This window comes from Sinocyclocheilus grahami, unplaced genomic scaffold (assembly GCF_001515645.1).
Source record: "Sinocyclocheilus grahami isolate Dianchi unplaced genomic scaffold, SAMN03320097.WGS_v1.1 scaffold1312.1, whole genome shotgun sequence".
NCBI lineage: Eukaryota > Metazoa > Chordata > Actinopteri > Cypriniformes > Cyprinidae > Sinocyclocheilus > Sinocyclocheilus grahami.
This window is the reverse complement of record NW_015506491.1, coordinates 502,164-522,107: the sequence shown is the minus strand read 5'-3', so window position 1 is coordinate 522,107 and position 19,944 is coordinate 502,164. Positions and strand designations below refer to the sequence as shown.

Genomic DNA, 19,944 nt, shown 5'->3' with positions numbered 1-19,944 from the left:
AATTCATTTTATTCAGTACAACATGTAAAATGTGTTATAGAATGTACAAACTACTAAGTATTTCCTTTGATATACTGCAAATACAACTTCAGCCGAAGTATTTGTATCTATACTGGGGCCCTTTTTATTAACAATTATTATTCGAGTTATAGCAAATAACTAAATAAATATGTATTATAATTTAAATAATAGGATTATTGCAACTGTAACACATGTAACGTGGGAGTCGTGAAAATGGAGCTGGGGATCCAAATGCCGCATTATTCATATAATGTCGTCAGACAGGCAGGGTCAGTAACAGCAATCAGAAACATCCAAGGTAATCCAAAAACAGGCAGAGGTCAGGGCAGGCAGCAAACAATCACAAAAACAGACAACAGTCCAAGATCAAAGAAAACTAAGGCAAGGCAAGGCAACACAGAAGTGTCTAGCAATCAACCGTGATGTGAGCGTGTGTGTGCCATTCTTATAGTGTGACATTGATGACGTAATGAGAGACAGGTGACTGCAATCAATGAGTCCGGGCAAAGGATGATGGGAAATGGTCCCTGCGTTCCATTCGGAGCCCTAATCCCTTCAAAGGGTTTACCCTCCGGAGTGAGAGCTTCGAAGGGTTGAAGGGTGTAGGGCACCAAACAACTGTTTCTTTAAGTGCCCTTCTACGTCATCATCCCGTGCCCACACGGAGGCGCCGTCATCATGCAAAGAATCTGTGCAAAGGATCACGGGAGCCTGAAGTGTCCATCAGTTGTACCCTTTGAAATCCTCTTCATTCCGAAGGGCCCTTTGAAGTGACCAGTTTTGAGCACTTCGGTTTGGAATGACCCTTCAATATGGCGGCCTCGATTGTTTTCACTCCGAAGTGCCCTTCGGAGGGCGATATATCCCGTTTGGAACACACCGTGGAACTCATGGGCACTAAAGCTGGTGATCGTGATAACATAATTAAAGAAATGTGTTAAAATTGCAATAATCCTATTATACTGTAAAATGTAAAGTATTTTAAAGTATTTAAAAATAATAATAATAACAACAATAATAATAATATCAACCAAAATATGAATTTTTATTCTATTATTTAAATTAGAATAAATCAATAAATACATTTTATGATTGCAATAATACTATTCTACTGTAAAATTAAAAAGTCAGTATTTCTTCTTAACAACAACAATATTAATACACTGTAAAAAAACAGTATTTAATAATAAAATAAGATTATTATTTTGGTTATTATTATTACTACTATTATTATTATTATATTTAAAGTATAACAAATCAATTACGAAATATGTTACAATTGCAAAATTCTTATCACACTGTAAATAAACAGTGACTATTAACATAATAATAATAGTAACCAAATTAGTTATTTTTTATTTAAATTATAATAAATCAAGCCTATCATTCATCAACCACAAATATGGCTTATCATCTGAAATATGTAAGTATTAGCAACTTTACATGGCCGCTCAATCTAATGTTAGCCTAGAGAAATGTGCGCTATATTCAAGTGTCTGTGTGGAAGCTGAACACTGCATTAGCGCTCACTGCAGAACAGATGGAGGCGCCGCTGCGCTCACTTGCTCTTAAAATAGGCTACTCCGTCATTTTTGGTCATACAGATAAAAGCAATACATCTTTCAAATCTGTAAAGAATCTACGTTTATTTGTGTCCACTCACTAAAAACTAATCGCGCTTTTGTAATATAATGAAAGCAAACAGGATGCACTTTCTGCCGTCTCGGTCTCTGTGAACTTGGGCGTGAAACTCTGTGTATATCTTTGCCTTACAGGCATTAAAATATATATCTATAGAGAGTGAAATGTCTACTTTCAAATGAACCAATTCAAATGGAAAACAAATATTCTCAGATTATGTAATCCCTTATGAAGCGTGCATACAGGCGCATCCTCTACTGAGGAGATGACGAGTGTCACCGACTTCATCTCTTAAAACGAAAACAAAGAACGCACTAGTTTATCAAAATATTAAAATGTTAATGCAGTCTCGTTACTGTTTTTCACTGACACATTCATAATCATTACTTCTGCCGGAGCACTGTGGCAAGCTTTATGCGTGCGCTTATTAAGCTATAGGCAATTAAAGGCTCATAATAATGATTTAAATGGTTTATTAATAAACGTGCGATTAGTCGACTAATGCTTCAAATGAACGACTACTAGTCGACCAGAAAAATCCTTAGTCGAGGGCAGCCCTACTACAGACACAGCCAGTTTTACTCACTGAAAGATTTATTCCTCATAAAATTATTACTTCATAATTGTATTGGAGTCTTACACACATGCTATACAGATAATGTAAAGCCGTGCATTAATTTGAGTGATGACAGATATTATGGGAGGGGCTTGATGGAGCGCAGCAGATGCCGATAACATGAGCTTGACCCTTAAGAAACTTTAATTAATGAAGTCACATAACAAATCTGTTAAAATATCAAATTAAATGAATTGCTACATTGAAATAAAAATGTAGAGCCTGTACAAATATTACAAATCGTGAATATAAATAATTGGGAATCATGTAAAAAATAAAAATAAAATAAAAACAGTGCACATTTCATTTATCTATTAACATTTATGTAGTTTTGTTCGCTTGGCTGTTTCCTTATAAAAGTCCAGAAATTGGTCAAGTTTTTCGTCAGGTGTCTTTTTTTAATTATTTGATGCCATTCCGTGCCTGTCTTGCCGCCAGCCAATCGCTGCACTGCTGATCGTGGTTTCGAGTATTGATACATAGCCCCTTTTAAACCAACCCATGAACAAGCAATTATCTCAGATAACTCAATCCAGCCATACTAATCATCAACAACAGCTGCGTTCGAAGAACCCAATTAGCCAGATCCTGATTAGCGTGATGATATCATCTTGGATGTGACATTTGATCTCGGATGTAATAAGCGATGTACGAAGAACGGGCCCCTGATCTTCAGTTGCATGTGTTTAAGTACGTTTAAGCATCAAGTTTATTTTTATTTTCTTATATAGCACATTTCTACTGCCACAAGAGCAGCCCAAAGTGCTGTACAATGCATTCAAGAAGACCAAACAAAGACATTAACAAATATCTTAAAAGAAAGAAAAAAAATCTTACAAATATTAAAACACAGGATCTTAAAAGAAAAATAAAATATTACAGATATTATGTCTCTCCTAAATTTTGCTTAAGATTACCAACACTGCAACAGACAAAAAGCACAAATTCACAATGGAGTTTGTTTTGATGATGATGGAAGAGATGTGTTTTTAGTCGTTTCTTGAAGATGGTTAAGGACTCAGCTGCTCTGATTGAGTTGGGTAGGTCATTCCACCAGGAGGGAACAGTTAAAGTAAAAGTCTGTGAAAATGATTGTGTGCCTCTTTGGGATGCACAAAAATGCATCGTTCACTTGCAGAACGCAAGCTGATTTTCTTGATGTTGAATAAAGCAAATCTGCAGGACCGGGCAGTTTTAGCAATGTGGTCTGAGAAAGTCAGCTGATCATCAATCATAACTCCAAGGTTTCTGACTGATTTTGAAGGAGTTCTGGTTGATGAGCCTAACTGGATGTTGAAATTGTGATGAAACGATGGGTTTGATGGAACCACAAGCAGTTCTGTCTTGGCAAGGTTGAGTTGAAGGTGATGTTTTTATAGGAAATATTTTAAAGTTTGTTATAAAAAAACAAGTTATGCTCAAAATCCAGAGCCTCGATCATAACATTATAACAGGCACCTTCCGAGTAGAGACCTGCACTATCGTGGGACCCAACGCAAAAGAGTGCAGTGCAGGACAACACTTGATGGGCGAGTGCGGGTGCGGGCGGGTAGAGACTCGTGTTTGCGGGATGTGGGAGAATAAGGGTGTACTCACTTTAGGCAATCTTAACCGTGCCGATAACCCCCGTGTTTGACCCCCAAAGTCCGGTTCATTTGACTAGTGTGATCGCTTTGTGCCGCGCTCGTTTAGCCGTCCCTGGCTCGGTTGGAAGAGGTGGGCCAGAGCGCAGTTCAGTTATATATGAACTCAGTTATATCAAAGCTATAGAATACCCAAGACATGTCACTCGTATAGTTTGAAATGGGGAAAAATGCAACGGACTCAAAATAATCAAAATTTGTTAACCACAAAGTTAACAAAACGATGCACTCCACTGTGCTGAGCGAGAGGCTTCTCTGCAGTCTTCACATGCTATCGGAAACTTCCTATTTCCCACTTAAGTCGTGATTATGAGCAGGTTGCTTTCTTTTCTGTTAAAAAATAACCGTGAACAGTGGTTTGTGAATGTTGATGCTTAGCCTAAATAATTTTATTGGGAGTGTTTATGTGAGTGCTGCTGCAGTCTTACGCCCGAGACACACAGCACGATTTTCTGCTATCCCAGACGAAAGATAGGCGTCGTGAATCAATCGTGGCGATTTCTGTGATCGTGGCTCCTAATCGGTGCTCTTATGTCGTACAGCAAGAGAGGTTCAAAGATGGCTGTTGTCACGGTCTTGCGACCAAAGATAGCCTACGATACAGCATGATCATCGCACAGTGTGTTTGCTGCTACGATCCACGTTTACTGACCAACCAATAAAAAAAACATGAAATCAACGCGACATGGTGCTAAAACATAAAACTGCTTACCTCAAGCTCTTATCCCTTCCTCTTTTTTTCGCTTCCACTTTTATTCAGCACACATAAAAACTACAACTGCTAAAGTGTGATTCATCGTGCTCTTTTTGTTTACCACTAGCACATGCTGATGATGTTTTATTCTTCTATAGTAGCGTCCGTTGTAGCATACGAGTCAATAGGTCTCATCATCGTACAGTCTACACACAAGTCTTAGCCAAGTTTATTAGATCCATGTTGCACAGTGTGACATGCACTGATCTTATAGGATTGCTAAAATCGTGCAGTGTGTCTCGGGCTTTAGGCCCACCCCAAATGCTCTCATTGGTTGAGACGCATGATGACGCCCATCCCAAGCCAGTACTGATCAACATCCCACCCCTCCTGTGACCCATGGTTTGTCTGTATGTGAATTCAGAGCCAATGAGCAACGGACTTTCATAATAATAATAAAAACTGCATTAATGCACGATAAGTAATTGTCACCGTTAATTAATTAATGCGTTAACGCGATAATATCCCGTTAACTTGCCCAGCCCTAATATATATATATACTTGATTTAGTGTATTATGGAGAATACTGTCTGCTTTGTCTGTCATCTGAGCTCAGTCAGATACGAACATCTCTCTGCTGCTCTCAGTGCTGTAATGAACACAAATTATTATCAGACTGAACTGAGCAAAGGCAATAAATGATGAAGTGTAATGATTTAATAGAGGATGTCAAACACTCATTAGGTTCATCTGCATCCAGCAGCACATTCAGAGATGAGATGTGGTCTATACAGATATTTTTTTACTTTTCTGAAAGATGAGCCAATCCCACCCGATTTTGACCTCTGTCATAGATGCTGTAAAACTGAGAGAGGAAAACGTCTCCTAGAATCCAGACGGGTCCAACTGGAGACGGGACATCTATGGACTGAAAGCCACTGAAGCAGATCTCCTTATTGTTCAACGTCTCCTACAGAGGAAACCAGAGGAATCATCAGACTGTAGAAGCTGAGAAACTGCTTGAACTTGTGAATGTAAGACAGCGGTAATCCTATCTGAGAAACAAAGCTACAAGCAGAAATTTCAGCTCCAAGCACAGCAGAGACACAACTGTCGAACTGGGAACATTTTATATGATTGCATTCTGTAGACACAATACAAATTAGTAAAGATAGTAAAAGCTATTAGCAACTCTGTATCTAAATGTTTAGGATCTTGAGAGAGTGATTTTTTGAAAAACACAGAGTTCTGGCATGAAACTCTAGATGGCGCAGTCCGATAGGTCTAACTCAATCTGACCTAATGACATCATTATCACATGGCACAGCTGATTGGTTCTCTCCTGTATCAGCAGCCAATGAGCTCGCTGCTCAACATTCAAATATGACTAGTGCTTGCCGTAGCAGTTGCATCTTGCTTCAGAAACCCTCCACCTTCCCCAGCTCCACCTGTATAGATCTGCTACGAGGTAATTCATGTATGCTATATGGGGGTTATTTCATGTATGTTATATTTGCAGCAGCAATATTTCTTACACGCTCACAGCAGCATGTTGTGGATGTATTGGCAGTAGCAAGTCTCGGTACTTGCTCTGCAGCAGCAGCGTAGCAGATCTATTCCGTCAAGACCAAATACAATAACATTGTCATGTACATTACCATGCCAATCCCTCCGAGAGTTGTCATGACAAAAATATAAGTTATGAGCAAAAATATGCATTTTTATATCGTGTGACCAGTAGATGGTGCTGAAATTGTTCAGGTAAACTCAGGTCATGGTTGTCATAACACACACCAAGCTTGATCTGAATACATGAAGCGCTGCAAAGAAATATACCCTTACGTTCATTTTGGTGCATTTGTCCACACATTGTTCAAGATTGGTTAGTCGAATTAACTTGAATTAAAAAATGTTGCCAGTGTTTTGAAGTTTGATATAGTAAATTTTTCACAAAATTCAAAATGATGTGGACAAAATGTATGATGTCACAGGATGCATTAGCTCAGGAATCAGGACAATATTTTGAAGAATTCTGTTTCTAGACCTTAAGTTTGAGCTGTTGTTGGCGCTAGAGGGATTGAGATAGAGACTCCAAATATACTGTGGTAAATGTTCAAACTGTCTTTTATCTGTGTGCAAGATTGAATAACTTTCCTATGTATTGTTCTTTGGGCCGAGAAAAAAGCAGAAGAAGAGCAAAAATGAAATACAATGTTTCATTACTCCAAAGCATAAAGTGTCCTGCAGCAGGATAAATCTATTTGTGGTTGTGTTGTACTCACCCTCCTGATATATTGTTCTCCAGTGAGAGAATACTCCACATTATTGATCAGGAAGGACACTACAGGAAGACTGCTGATCCTGACACAGTCTACAAGATACTGAAACCCACAAGCAAACAAATACAGTTGAGGCTGTAGTGTCTCTTCTCTTTGATGAATCAGAAGGGTGATCTCTAGAGGCCAATCAATGAATTTTGAAGCTATCGATAACTATGTATTAAAGAGAATGGGCCGTTATATAGGACAGGGTCTCATAATCACCTCTCCAACAGCGGTGGGTGTTGCTCCAATATACTGCTGGAGGAGCAGGACGTCTCTGGCTGGGCCGCCGATTAGAGAAGTTCCTGTGTCCACTACAGCTTGACAGCTTTGAGTACTATGATAGCAGAAACTCAGGGCTCCCTGAACCTTCACACTAGACACAGCAAACACAGCTCACTCATCTCTGGTTGGGTTTGTCTGTGTCAAATGAGTGTTTAATGGAAGTGAGCTCACTCACACATCTAATCTGATCTGCCAGTATCCCTTCTGAGTGACGGGAACCCAGTTGATGGGAGAAACAAACCGGGTTTCATCCACACCTCCAAACAGCAGCTCCCCTCCAAAGCTAGAGCCATTGTTCCTGTAATAGTTGTGAGGACATACAGTGAAGGTCACCATCACAACCTCAGTAAACGTAAACAAAAAAATGAACATGAATTTGTCTGCTTCAAAGTTGAGGATTGTCTATTACAAATAAAAGCACAACAATTATATATAAAAGTTATCCTCAAATAATGCTATCCTCACTGGTGGTCAGTGCCAATACTCAGAAAATTGTGCTTAATAATGTTGCTTTATTGTCCATATTACCCAACTCGAAACAGGACTGGTACATGGAGGCATTCATTTTTATATCATTCAATTGTGCTGTAACTGTTTCCCACGACAAAGATCCTGTTTATGTTGCAGGAAATTCTTTCTCTGTTGCAGAAAGCACCAATAGAAGTACTTTCTTCTGCTGAAAGAGAAAAGGGTTTTACAGACAACATTTTTGCCCCCAAAAAGATGGTGGAATTAATCCAGTTTTGGACCTGAGATGGTATGATTTAACTAGGTGGAAATGCAGATCCAGGATGCTGACGCAGAAGCAAATTACTGTATGTCTCATATCCAGCAGGGCACTGTTTTGTGACAAAAGATCTGAAGGATGCATATTTTCATTATTCAAATAGGGAGAAGGAAAACTTGGATTCTTTATTTTTTCTTTGCGGGGCAAAACGTACCAATATCAAGTCTTGGCTTTCGATCTTGCTCTTGCTCCAAGTACATTCTCAAATTTCATGGATGCATTTTTACCTCCTTTGAGGCTTCAAGGCATCCATTTTCAAATCTTGCTTTTAAAACTGGCTCATAATAGCACAGTCGGAGCACCACAATATAATTCTTAGGCCTGGATTTATCAAGTATCAATCACAAACCAAAGAATGCTGTTTTGTTACTGCAGCAGCAGACCATGTTTCTTGGGATGGAATTCATGCATGATGCAGATTGTCTTTCCATGGATCAGTTCAAATAAAAGCATTTTCTTCCTGTGAGCAGACATCCTTCGTCATTCCTCTCGCCCATTACTTCACATGAGAACATTTGTGCTGGCAAAGGGTTCACCCATTACAACACACCAACACATCAATTCCTATTGTGGAATCAAGTGTTCCAACGGATCATGAGGGTCACTCTTGCTTATGAAGGATGAGAGGATGATAAATGGCCAACATGATGATGAGGTTATACATCTACAGGTTATAAATCTGAGGTTTGTTGTGGCACACCCTCTTGTGGGTACAGGATAAAATCCTGTCCATTCATGTTCTGGGTCAGCTGAAATGGGGTGTAGATCTCCTTTTGAGACATTGGTTGAGACCCAACGGATGGAGACTGCATCCTTATATTGTGGACCAGATTTGGGAGGTTCAGTAGAGCAGAAGTTGAGTCTGAGCCCCCCACAGGGCTTTTGCCAGTTAGGCACTTGTACACCCATATGGAGGATTCAAAGTAAAATGCAAGGTTGGATTAACTTCGTCCTGTTAAAGTTGAACAAATTTACACTGACTGCACTACCCAGTGGTGTAAATGCGAACTGCTGTTTGTGTGCTTTAGTGACCTTAGTACTGGTTTATCTGGAGTACAAGAATACAATTTAACTTACTAATGAGGCACATTGTTTGACTTCACCTCTAGCATTTGAGTTCATTGAACAAGAAACACTGCCTCCTAAAGCTTTGGTGCATCCTTGAAAGATATTTTCATGGCAGCAAACTGGATCGCTCCATATACTATTCTTAGGTCCTAAAATTTGGCTCCCAATTCCCAGGTTCTTTCTGTTTGTTTGGGAGAGTTCATATGTATTTTGGTAAACAGTCCATTGGGCCTTTTAAGGCACCAGTTATGTTGTGTTTCGAAGCCATCAGCCAATGAACTGGTGCATTTCTATTTGGGCTTCAGACAATGCGCAAAGGTGTTCCCCTAGCATCAGCTACTGGTACAACATCTTGTTCCCTACTTAGGGAACCAGGGTTACATACAAACTGAGACATTCTCATATAGAATATCACATTTTCAGTGCCCTCAGTATTACCATCAGATTAAGTGGATCTGTAAGTGATGTTGTTGTGGTTTCTTACTTGAGATAGAAGGAGAAGACGGGTTCATCCAGCAAGCCCTGCTCTATCATACTGTCAAACACGGGAGAGCCCAGCTCCTCTGCCAGCTGAGGGAAACCCAGACCCAGAACCCCATCAAACTGAGCCAGCACAAAGGCAAAACCGGGCTCATATACAGCCTCTCCAAACACCTGATTCTGAACCGTCACAGAGCCCACCTGAACCCGGACAAACACAAAAAAGCAGTATTTTTTATATTATAGTATAAATATGATGGTTCATAGTGATCAGATACCTTTAATTCTTCTTTGGCCATTACTCCCAGCAGGTGCCCAGAGCCGTAATGGATGCCAAAAACTCGTCCATCATGCGCATAACTGCTCGATTCAAAGGCCTTGAACTTGTGGTGCATCGCTGTGCCAAGAGAGGAACACCATGACCCAACAGCACAAACAATAACCAGGTCAATTCATACGGGCACACACTTTTCAATGTGTGTAAATACATGTAAGGACACTTGATGAATGTGTTACCGCATGCTTGGCTGACGCAGTAAGATGATGGGACCCACAGGTCAGTGGAGCCCGTATCAAACACCACTGTGAAATTCTGCTCTGGTTTGCCCAGACTGATCTGACCGAAGAACTGTGCCTGTACAACACACAACAACATGGTATTTTAATGTATGTTTCATTCTTAACCATAATGTAATGATGTCATGTTTTACCAAACCCTAACCCTAACCAACTGATAATTGTAGAGCAGATATTTGTAGAAAGCATTAAAAGACCAAATACAATAACATTGTAATGTACATTACCATGCCAATCCCTCCGAGAGTTGTCATGACAAAAATATAAGTTATGAGCAAAAATATGCATTTTTATATCGTGTGACCAGTAGATGGTGCTGAAATTGTTCAGGTAAACTCAGGTCATGGTTGTCATAACACACACCAAGCTTGATCTGAATACATGAAGCGCTGCAAAGACATATACCCTTACGTTCATTTTGGTGCATTTGTCCACACATTGTTCAAGATTGGTTAGTCGAATTAACTTGAATTAAAAAATGTTGCCAGTGTTTTGAAGTTTGATATAGTAAATTTTTCACAAAATTCAAAATGATATGGACAAAATGTATGATGTCACAGGATGCATTAGCTCAGGAATCAGGACAATATTTTGAAGAATTCTGTTTCTAGACCTTAAGTTTGAGCTGTTGTTGGCGCTAGAGGGATTGAGATAGAGACTCCAAATATACTGTGGTAAATGTTCAAACTGTCTTTTATCTGTGTGCAAGATTGAATAACTTTCCTATGTATTGTTCTTTGGGCCGAGAAAAAAGCAGAAGAAGAGCAAAAATGAAATACAATGTTTCATTACTCCAAAGCATAAAGTGTCCTGCAGCAGGATAAATCTATTTGTGGTTGTGTTGTACTCACCCTCCTGATATATTGTTCTCCAGTGAGAGAATACTCCACATTATTGATCAGGAAGGACACTACAGGAAGACTGCTGATCCTGACACAGTCTACAAGATACTGAAACCCACAAGCAAACAAATACAGTTGAGGCTGTAGTGTCTCTTCTCTTTGATGAATCAGAAGGGTGATCTCTAGAGGCCAATCAATGAATTTTGAAGCTATCGATAACTATGTATTAAAGAGAATGGGCCGTTATATAGGACAGGGTCTCATAATCACCTCTCCAACAGCGGTGGGTGTTGCTCCAATATACTGCTGGAGGAGCAGGACGTCTCTGGCTGGGCCGCCGATTAGAGAAGTTCCTGTGTCCACTACAGCTTGACAGCTTTGAGTACTATGATAGCAGAAACTCAGGGCTCCCTGAACCTTCACACTAGACACAGCAAACACAGCTCACTCATCTCTGGTTGGGTTTGTCTGTGTCAAATGAGTGTTTAATGGAAGTGAGCTCACTCACACATCTAATCTGATCTGCCAGTATCCCTTCTGAGTGACGGGAACCCAGTTGATGGGAGAAACAAACCGGGTTTCATCCACACCTCCAAACAGCAGCTCCCCTCCAAAGCTAGAGCCATTGTTCCTGTAATAGTTGTGAGGACATACAGTGAAGGTCACCATCACAACCTCAGTAAACGTAAACAAAAAAATGAACATGAATTTGTCTGCTTCAAAGTTGAGGATTGTCTATTACAAATAAAAGCACAACAATTATATATAAAAGTTATCCTCAAATAATGCTATCCTCACTGGTGGTCAGTGCCAATACTCAGAAAATTGTGCTTAATAATGTTGCTTTATTGTCCATATTACCCAACTCGAAACAGGACTGGTACATGGAGGCATTCATTTTTATATCATTCAATTGTGCTGTAACTGTTTCCCACGACAAAGATCCTGTTTATGTTGCAGGAAATTCTTTCTCTGTTGCAGAAAGCACCAATAGAAGTACTTTCTTCTGCTGAAAGAGAAAAGGGTTTTACAGACAACATTTTTGCCCCCAAAAAGATGGTGGAATTAATCCAGTTTTGGACCTGAGATGGTATGATTTAACTAGGTGGAAATGCAGATCCAGGATGCTGACGCAGAAGCAAATTACTGTATGTCTCATATCCAGCAGGGCACTGTTTTGTGACAAAAGATCTGAAGGATGCATATTTTCATTATTCAAATAGGGAGAAGGAAAACTTGGATTCTTTATTTTTTCTTTGCGGGGCAAAACGTACCAATATCAAGTCTTGGCTTTCGATCTTGCTCTTGCTCCAAGTACATTCTCAAATTTCATGGATGCATTTTTACCTCCTTTGAGGCTTCAAGGCATCCATTTTCAAATCTTGCTTTTAAAACTGGCTCATAATAGCACAGTCGGAGCACCACAATATAATTCTTAGGCCTGGATTTATCAAGTATCAATCACAAACCAAAGAATGCTGTTTTGTTACTGCAGCAGCAGACCATGTTTCTTGGGATGGAATTCATGCATGATGCAGATTGTCTTTCCATGGATCAGTTCAAATAAAAGCATTTTCTTCCTGTGAGCAGACATCCTTCGTCATTCCTCTCGCCCATTACTTCACATGAGAACATTTGTGCTGGCAAAGGGTTCACCCATTACAACACACCAACACATCAATTCCTATTGTGGAATCAAGTGTTCCAACGGATCATGAGGGTCACTCTTGCTTATGAAGGATGAGAGGATGATAAATGGCCAACATGATGATGAGGTTATACATCTACAGGTTATAAATCTGAGGTTTGTTGTGGCACACCCTCTTGTGGGTACAGGATAAAATCCTGTCCATTCATGTTCTGGGTCAGCTGAAATGGGGTGTAGATCTCCTTTTGAGACATTGGTTGAGACCCAACGGATGGAGACTGCATCCTTATATTGTGGACCAGATTTGGGAGGTTCAGTAGAGCAGAAGTTGAGTCTGAGCCCCCCACAGGGCTTTTGCCAGTTAGGCACTTGTACACCCATATGGAGGATTCAAAGTAAAATGCAAGGTTGGATTAACTTTGTCCTGTTAAACATATTTTCATTATTCAAATAGGGAGAAGGAAAACTTGGATTCTTTATTTTTTCTTTGCGGGGCAAAACGTACCAATATCAAGTCTTGGCTTTCGATCTTGCTCTTGCTCCAAGTACATTCTCAAATTTCATGGATGCATTTTTACCTCCTTTGAGGCTTCAAGGCATCCATTTTCAAATCTTGCTTTTAAAACTGGCTCATAATAGCACAGTCGGAGCACCACAATATAATTCTTAGGCCTGGATTTATCAAGTATCAATCACAAACCAAAGAATGCTGTTTTGTTACTGCAGCAGCAGACCATGTTTCTTGGGATGGAATTCATGCATGATGCAGATTGTCTTTCCATGGATCAGTTCAAATAAAAGCATTTTCTTCCTGTGAGCAGACATCCTTCGTCATTCCTCTCGCCCATTACTTCACATGAGAACATTTGTGCTGGCAAAGGGTTCACCCATTACAACACACCAACACATCAATTCCTATTGTGGAATCAAGTGTTCCAACGGATCATGAGGGTCACTCTTGCTTATGAAGGATGAGAGGATGATAAATGGCCAACATGATGATGAGGTTATACATCTACAGGTTATAAATCTGAGGTTTGTTGTGGCACACCCTCTTGTGGGTACAGGATAAAATCCTGTCCATTCATGTTCTGGGTCAGCTGAAATGGGGTGTAGATCTCCTTTTGAGACATTGGTTGAGACCCAACGGATGGAGACTGCATCCTTATATTGTGGACCAGATTTGGGAGGTTCAGTAGAGCAGAAGTTGAGTCTGAGCCTCCCACAGGGCTTTTGCCAGTTAGGCACTTGTACACCCATATGGAGGATTCAAAGTAAAATGCAAGGTTGGATTAACTTCGTCCTGTTAAAGTTGAACAAATTTACACTGACTGCACTACCCAGTGGTGTAAATGCGAACTGCTGTTTGTGTGCTTTAGTGACCTTAGTACTGGTTTATCTGGAGTACAAGAATACAATTTAACTTACTAATGAGGCACATTGTTTGACTTCACCTCTAGCATTTGAGTTCATTGAACAAGAAACACTGCCTCCTAAAGCTTTGGTGCATCCTTGAAAGATATTTTCATGGCAGCAAACTGGATCGCTCCATATACTATTCTTAGGTCCTAAAATTTGGCTCCCAATTCCCAGGTTCTTTCTGTTTGTTTGGGAGAGTTCATATGTATTTTGGTAAACAGTCCATTGGGCCTTTTAAGGCACCAGTTATGTTGTGTTTCGAAGCCATCAGCCAATGAACTGGTGCATTTCTATTTGGGCTTCAGACAATGCGCAAAGGTGTTCCCCTAGCATCAGCTACTGGTACAACATCTTGTTCCCTACTTAGGGAACCAGGGTTACATACAAACTGAGACATTCTCATATAGAATATCACATTTTCAGTGCCCTCAGTATTACCATCAGATTAAGTGGATCTGTAAGTGATGTTGTTGTGGTTTCTTACTTGAGATAGAAGGAGAAGACGGGTTCATCCAGCAAGCCCTGCTCTATCATACTGTCAAACACGGGAGAGCCCAGCTCCTCTGCCAGCTGAGGGAAACCCAGACCCAGAACCCCATCAAACTGAGCCAGCACAAAGGCAAAACCGGGCTCATATACAGCCTCTCCAAACACCTGATTCTGAACCGTCACAGAGCCCACCTGAACCCGGACAAACACAAAAAAGCAGTATTTTTTATATTATAGTATAAATATGATGGTTCATAGTGATCAGATACCTTTAATTCTTCTTTGGCCATTACTCCCAGCAGGTGCCCAGAGCCGTAATGGATGCCAAAAACTCGTCCATCATGCGCATAACTGCTCGATTCAAAGGCCTTGAACTTGTGGTGCATCGCTGTGCCAAGAGAGGAACACCATGACCCAACAGCACAAACAATAACCAGGTCAATTCATACGGGCACACACTTTTCAATGTGTGTAAATACATGTAAGGACACTTGATGAATGTGTTACCGCATGCTTGGCTGACGCAGTAAGATGATGGGACCCACAGGTCAGTGGAGCCCGTATCAAACACCACTGTGAAATTCTGCTCTGGTTTGCCCAGACTGATCTGACCGAAGAACTGTGCCTGTACAACACACAACAACATGGTATTTTAATGTATGTTTCATTCTTAACCGTAATGTAATGATGTCATGTTTTACCAAACCCTAACCCTAACCAACTGATAATTGTAGAGCAGATATTTGTAGAAAGCATTAAATCCCCTTTCCAAGCAGCATCTTTCATGACTGTGTGTCATGAAAGATTATTAAACTGTAAAGCGGTCAACCCTGTTACCATTCTTAAGGCATAATTATATAATTAAAAACATTTGGTAACACTTTGTTAAGGTGTTCTTGTTACACATGTTACATGTACTTACTATTCTAATAACAATAAATTATGCATAATTACATGCAAGTAACCCTAAGCCAAACCCTTATCCTAACCCTGACCATATAGTAAGTACACGTAGTTTATTAATATTACTCAGTACTTAAATGTATAACTACACTGTAACAAGGACACCTTAAAATAAAGTGTAACCAAACATTTGATCTGATGGAGTGGAATGTATTAAGGCAGCTGTTTCAGAGAATGGCCCTCACGGTAAGTTTAGACCATAAGGAACATGTAACAGTAGATCAACACGGAGAAGTGCTCACGTCCATGAAGTTGTAGAGTCTCTCTGTGGATCTGCCATCCATACGCAGGTAGTGTTGTGCGGCTGGGTAACACTGGGCATAACGCCGGGAGAAGGCATCCGGTTGGTGCTCGCGCAGGAACTCATCCAGCTGGTTAGCGGCTCGAAGTCGACTACGAACTGAGGGCAAGCGACTTAATGGTACCCTGAAACAGGAGAAATGTTGTTCTAAAAACCTATGTCTGTATATTCTCACAGTGATTAGAGATGTGTTATATTGATAATCTCAGAACAATGTTCTCAAGGATGGGCAACTTTGATAGTGACAAGGGCCAGCATTTTTTCTCTTTTATACCAAGGGGCCAGATTACTAATCCACGTCCACACACCTTTTACACCGTCTTATTCAATTTCCTTTTTACTGAAGGAAATTAAAGTATAATTAATGTAATTTGTTTTTAAAGATTTGTATTAAATATAAAACTTGTGCAGTTATGCTAATTCAGAAGGGGAACTTTGTCGTCAGTTGACAGCACCCCAACAAGCCAATTGCATTGTCCTTAAATTGGCAACAAACTAATTTACAGGTCCCATTTTTCATTAGTCGCCTACAGAACATTATCAAAACAACCTAAGAGGACAGTTAAAAGACCTTGTTAAAAATATATATATATATATATATATATTTCAAATGGTACGTACCGGGTATCTGCAAATTTCAGACCTTTAAAGACCTTTTTAAGATCTGCCTTTCACATTTCAGCCTTTAAACTATTTTTAAGAAAAGGGACGAGTCAAAAGTATCAATTATTATATTTAAACAATTATTATCAATCAATTATTATATTAAATAACATATAAATATATCTAAGTGACTTCAGTGTTTAGGTTTTTATAATGCATTAGCTTCTTGTTGATCGACCGGTTCACATTTAAAAGTATGTAGCAAAAACAGCAGACGGGCTTATTGAAAATGCAAATTCGTTCTCTGCCAGCAAGTTTCGCTTTCGGAACTGCAGAAATGTAGCGGTTTCCCCGGTAACCGCAGAACACAAAGCAGCAGCGCCTGACTTTGAAACGAGCAGCGCTCATATTTTTTCATTGAAATCGTAGCCTTTTGAAGTTTAATCATCATATTAATTATGCAGCATAATTAATTCTTGTCTTTTCGTTCCCAAATTTAGGACCGCTTATAATTAAGAAATTTTGTACCATTTAAGAGTTTTCATGGTCTTAAATTTAAATAATTAAATTGAAGATTTTTGAAGGACCCGCGGAAACCCTAAGAACATAGTTCAGTGCAAATATTTCTGTCATGCATTTGAATTTTACCTTTGAAATTCGAGACAAGTGCAACTCTGGCATTCCCGTTGTTTGTGCGCAGTGGTGTGATGGCGATTGAAATGTTTTTTTCCAAACAATTCGAGCATATAGGTATTCCCCTTGAACATTGTAAAACGATAATCTGTTTACCATCTTGACTGTTTTCATGGTCAGTTTTTCATTTATTCTTTGCTAATGTTAGTGAATGTTTACATTAGGGTACACGTCCTACTACGCTGAAATTAATATGGTGAGCGGCTGCAAACTAGCGACCTCTCCTGGTTGGATATAGTATTAACATCATAAACTGAACGTGACTTATTTTTCAAATGTTTTCAAATTGATCATCTGAGTCTGCCGTATACAGCCCGCGGGCCACTAGTTGCCCATCCCTGACCTATCTTTCTTGAGTCTAAGATTTTTGTCTGATGACTCTAAACTGCATAACTAATGGTTCTGTCAGTGATTTCCTTCAAAAGTTCTCTTTCTTCTCACATAGCTAAATAACCATGAAATATTGATTTGAGTTATTGTAAATTTTGTTACAATAATAAGCAGGATAGTGTGGTCGGGCATGTTTTATCTCAAAATAAATGCTTCAGCTACTAACATAACCTTAGTGCCTGAGATAGGCGGGAACCAGACATTGCATCAGTTATAAGCGCAGGACTTTTCCAGCCAATAGGCAAAGAAGAGGTCCTGTGAGCCTGGCCCAGGTATGGGAGTCCCGAACCGAGAACCTTAATGAGGAGGTGCGCTGACAGTGGTATTACTTGCAGTTGAGTTTGGTGTAAGAAAAACTTAAGCAGGGTGGCAAACTGCAACGGAAGCTGCCTAGATATGTTCTTGGATCGGGCCAACAGAAGCTAAAAGGTCACAGACTTTGGTGGCATTCGTTGCACCATAGTCTACTCCTCAAGCAGACAGGAACCACGCTTACAGTTTGGGAACACATGGAGGGCAATGACCAGCCAGCTGCTGCACAGATGTCACTAATAGACACCCCGCTCAAGCAAGCCCAGGAGGAGGTTATTTTCTGGGTGTGCCAGAGTGAGCCACCTGCTTGGGAGAGGAGATCCCCTACAGTGGAGTAGGCCAGGGCACTGCTGTCAGCAGGTAGTGCACCTGGGGAACCATGACTGGCTCTGTGGGAGCAGGGAGCACTGGAGGAAAGGCATATAGGAGCGCTTTAAGCCATTTGTGGGTCAGCGCATCCTTCTCCGATGAGAAGAATATCAGATAATAAGGGTTCTCCCTTGAGGCAAAGTGGTCCAGTTCTGCTCATCTGAAGTCCAGATCATCTGAACCATCTAGGGGTGAAGTCTCCATTCCCCTGGAGTCACACCACTCTGAGACAACATGGCTAACCCCTGGCTCGGTCTGCTCGTCACATACACTCAGTTATCAGAGGTTGCACTCCGCCCACAAGAGAGGTCTGTTAAGAGGGTGCAGTCTCAGGCCTCTTTGGTGGTATGCAGCAACTGTCATGTTGTCAAAACAGACAAAGATGTGGTGATCTGGAAGAAAGGCTTTAAGCACCAGGTGCACTGCCATCATCTAGCTGATAGTTGATGTGCCAGCTGTTTGTGAGGTAGAAGGCCTGAGGGAAGAAACTGTTCCTGTGTCTGGCCGTTCTGGTGCTCAGAGCTCTGTAGCGTCGACCAGATGGCAACAGTTCAAAGAGGGAGTGTGCTGGATGTGAGGGGTCCAGAGTGATTCTGCCAGCCCTTTTGGCCCCCCCCCACTATCACTCTCAAGAACCCCCTCAGCTGGTGGGGGTCCCACGAGATCGCCTTTCCCCTCCTGGCCAAGTTGGCTAAGCATTATCTATGCATCCCTGGCACAAGAGTAACTGCACAGCAAAGCACGCTCTATCTGGAACATGTAGACCAGCTTCTGTTTCTACAAAAGAAACTAGATATCCCAATCAGTGGTGAACAGTAAAGTAAACTCCAGTTAAATTTTCAAAAGTCAACATACACTTTACAGTGAAATGTAGCAGTTCTTGTTTGTTCTAACAGGACTTTGTATCTAATTGTAAAGTGGAGAGTTCCAGTCCTTGATTCTGATTGGTTGAGCTGCTGTTATAAATTCACTGTAAACCACGGCTTCACGGAGCTTATTGCTTTAAAATAGTATTTGTATCTAAATATAGCAGCAGTAGCAATAAATATTTTTCTACTTTTGGAGCTGTGGTGTGCCAACTTTGCTCTTCGTGTCTCAGGGCTGCCTTGCCAATAAGACTGTCTTGTTTAATGGCTGCAGTCAGTTTAAATGGCATTTGTTTGATAATGAATTTACTAAACTGCAAGAAAAACAAAATAAATTTCAAGGTTTTGATGGAGTGGGATTTTTTTTCTACAAGTCCTAACTGTCTACCGTGTCCCCAAGAATTGATATGAATTGAATCATGAGGTACCAAAAGATTATCATCCCTAGTATAAATGTATAAATAAATAACTATAGCGTAGAATAGAACACAATATATACAGAATTGTATTAAAAAAGAATGCGACATTTTGTTAACAAAATGTTATATATATATATATATATATACTGAACAAAATTATAAACGCAACACTTTTGTTTTTGCCCCCATTTGTCATGAGCTGAACTCAAAGATCTAAGACTTTTTCTATGTACACAAAAGGCCTATTTCTCTCAAATATTGTTCACAAATCTGTTTAAATCTGTGTTAGTGAGCACTTCTCCTTTGCCGAGATAATCCATCCACCTCACAGGTGTAGCATATCAAGATCCTGATTAGACAGCATGATTATTGCACAGGTGTGCCTTAGGCTGGCCACAATAAAAGGCCACTCTAAAATGTGCAGTTTTACTGTATTGGAGGGTCCGGGGGGGGGGTCCGAAAACCAGTCAGTATCTGGTGTGACCACCATTTGCCTCA

General features: G+C 40.3%; 1 protein-coding gene across 1 annotated transcript in view; it reads right to left on the bottom strand.

Annotated features, from left to right (window-relative positions):
* Nucleotides 1-5,175: 5,175 nt before the first annotated feature.
* nots (nothepsin) overlaps nt 5,176-19,944 on the bottom strand; it is a 26,785-nt gene continuing 12,016 nt past the window's right edge. The window contains exons 2-9 of the mRNA XM_016255113.1: nt 15,736-15,919; nt 15,038-15,155; nt 14,800-14,918; nt 14,526-14,722; nt 11,483-11,605; nt 11,245-11,398; nt 10,984-11,082; nt 5,176-5,585 (exon numbers count right to left, since the gene is read on the bottom strand). Coding sequence (XP_016110599.1) covers nt 5,418-5,585; nt 10,984-11,082; nt 11,245-11,398; nt 11,483-11,605; nt 14,526-14,722; nt 14,800-14,918; nt 15,038-15,155; nt 15,736-15,919 — 1,162 coding nt within the window. The 3' untranslated portion in view covers nt 5,176-5,417. The remainder of the gene's footprint in view (nt 5,586-10,983; nt 11,083-11,244; nt 11,399-11,482; nt 11,606-14,525; nt 14,723-14,799; nt 14,919-15,037; nt 15,156-15,735; nt 15,920-19,944) is intronic.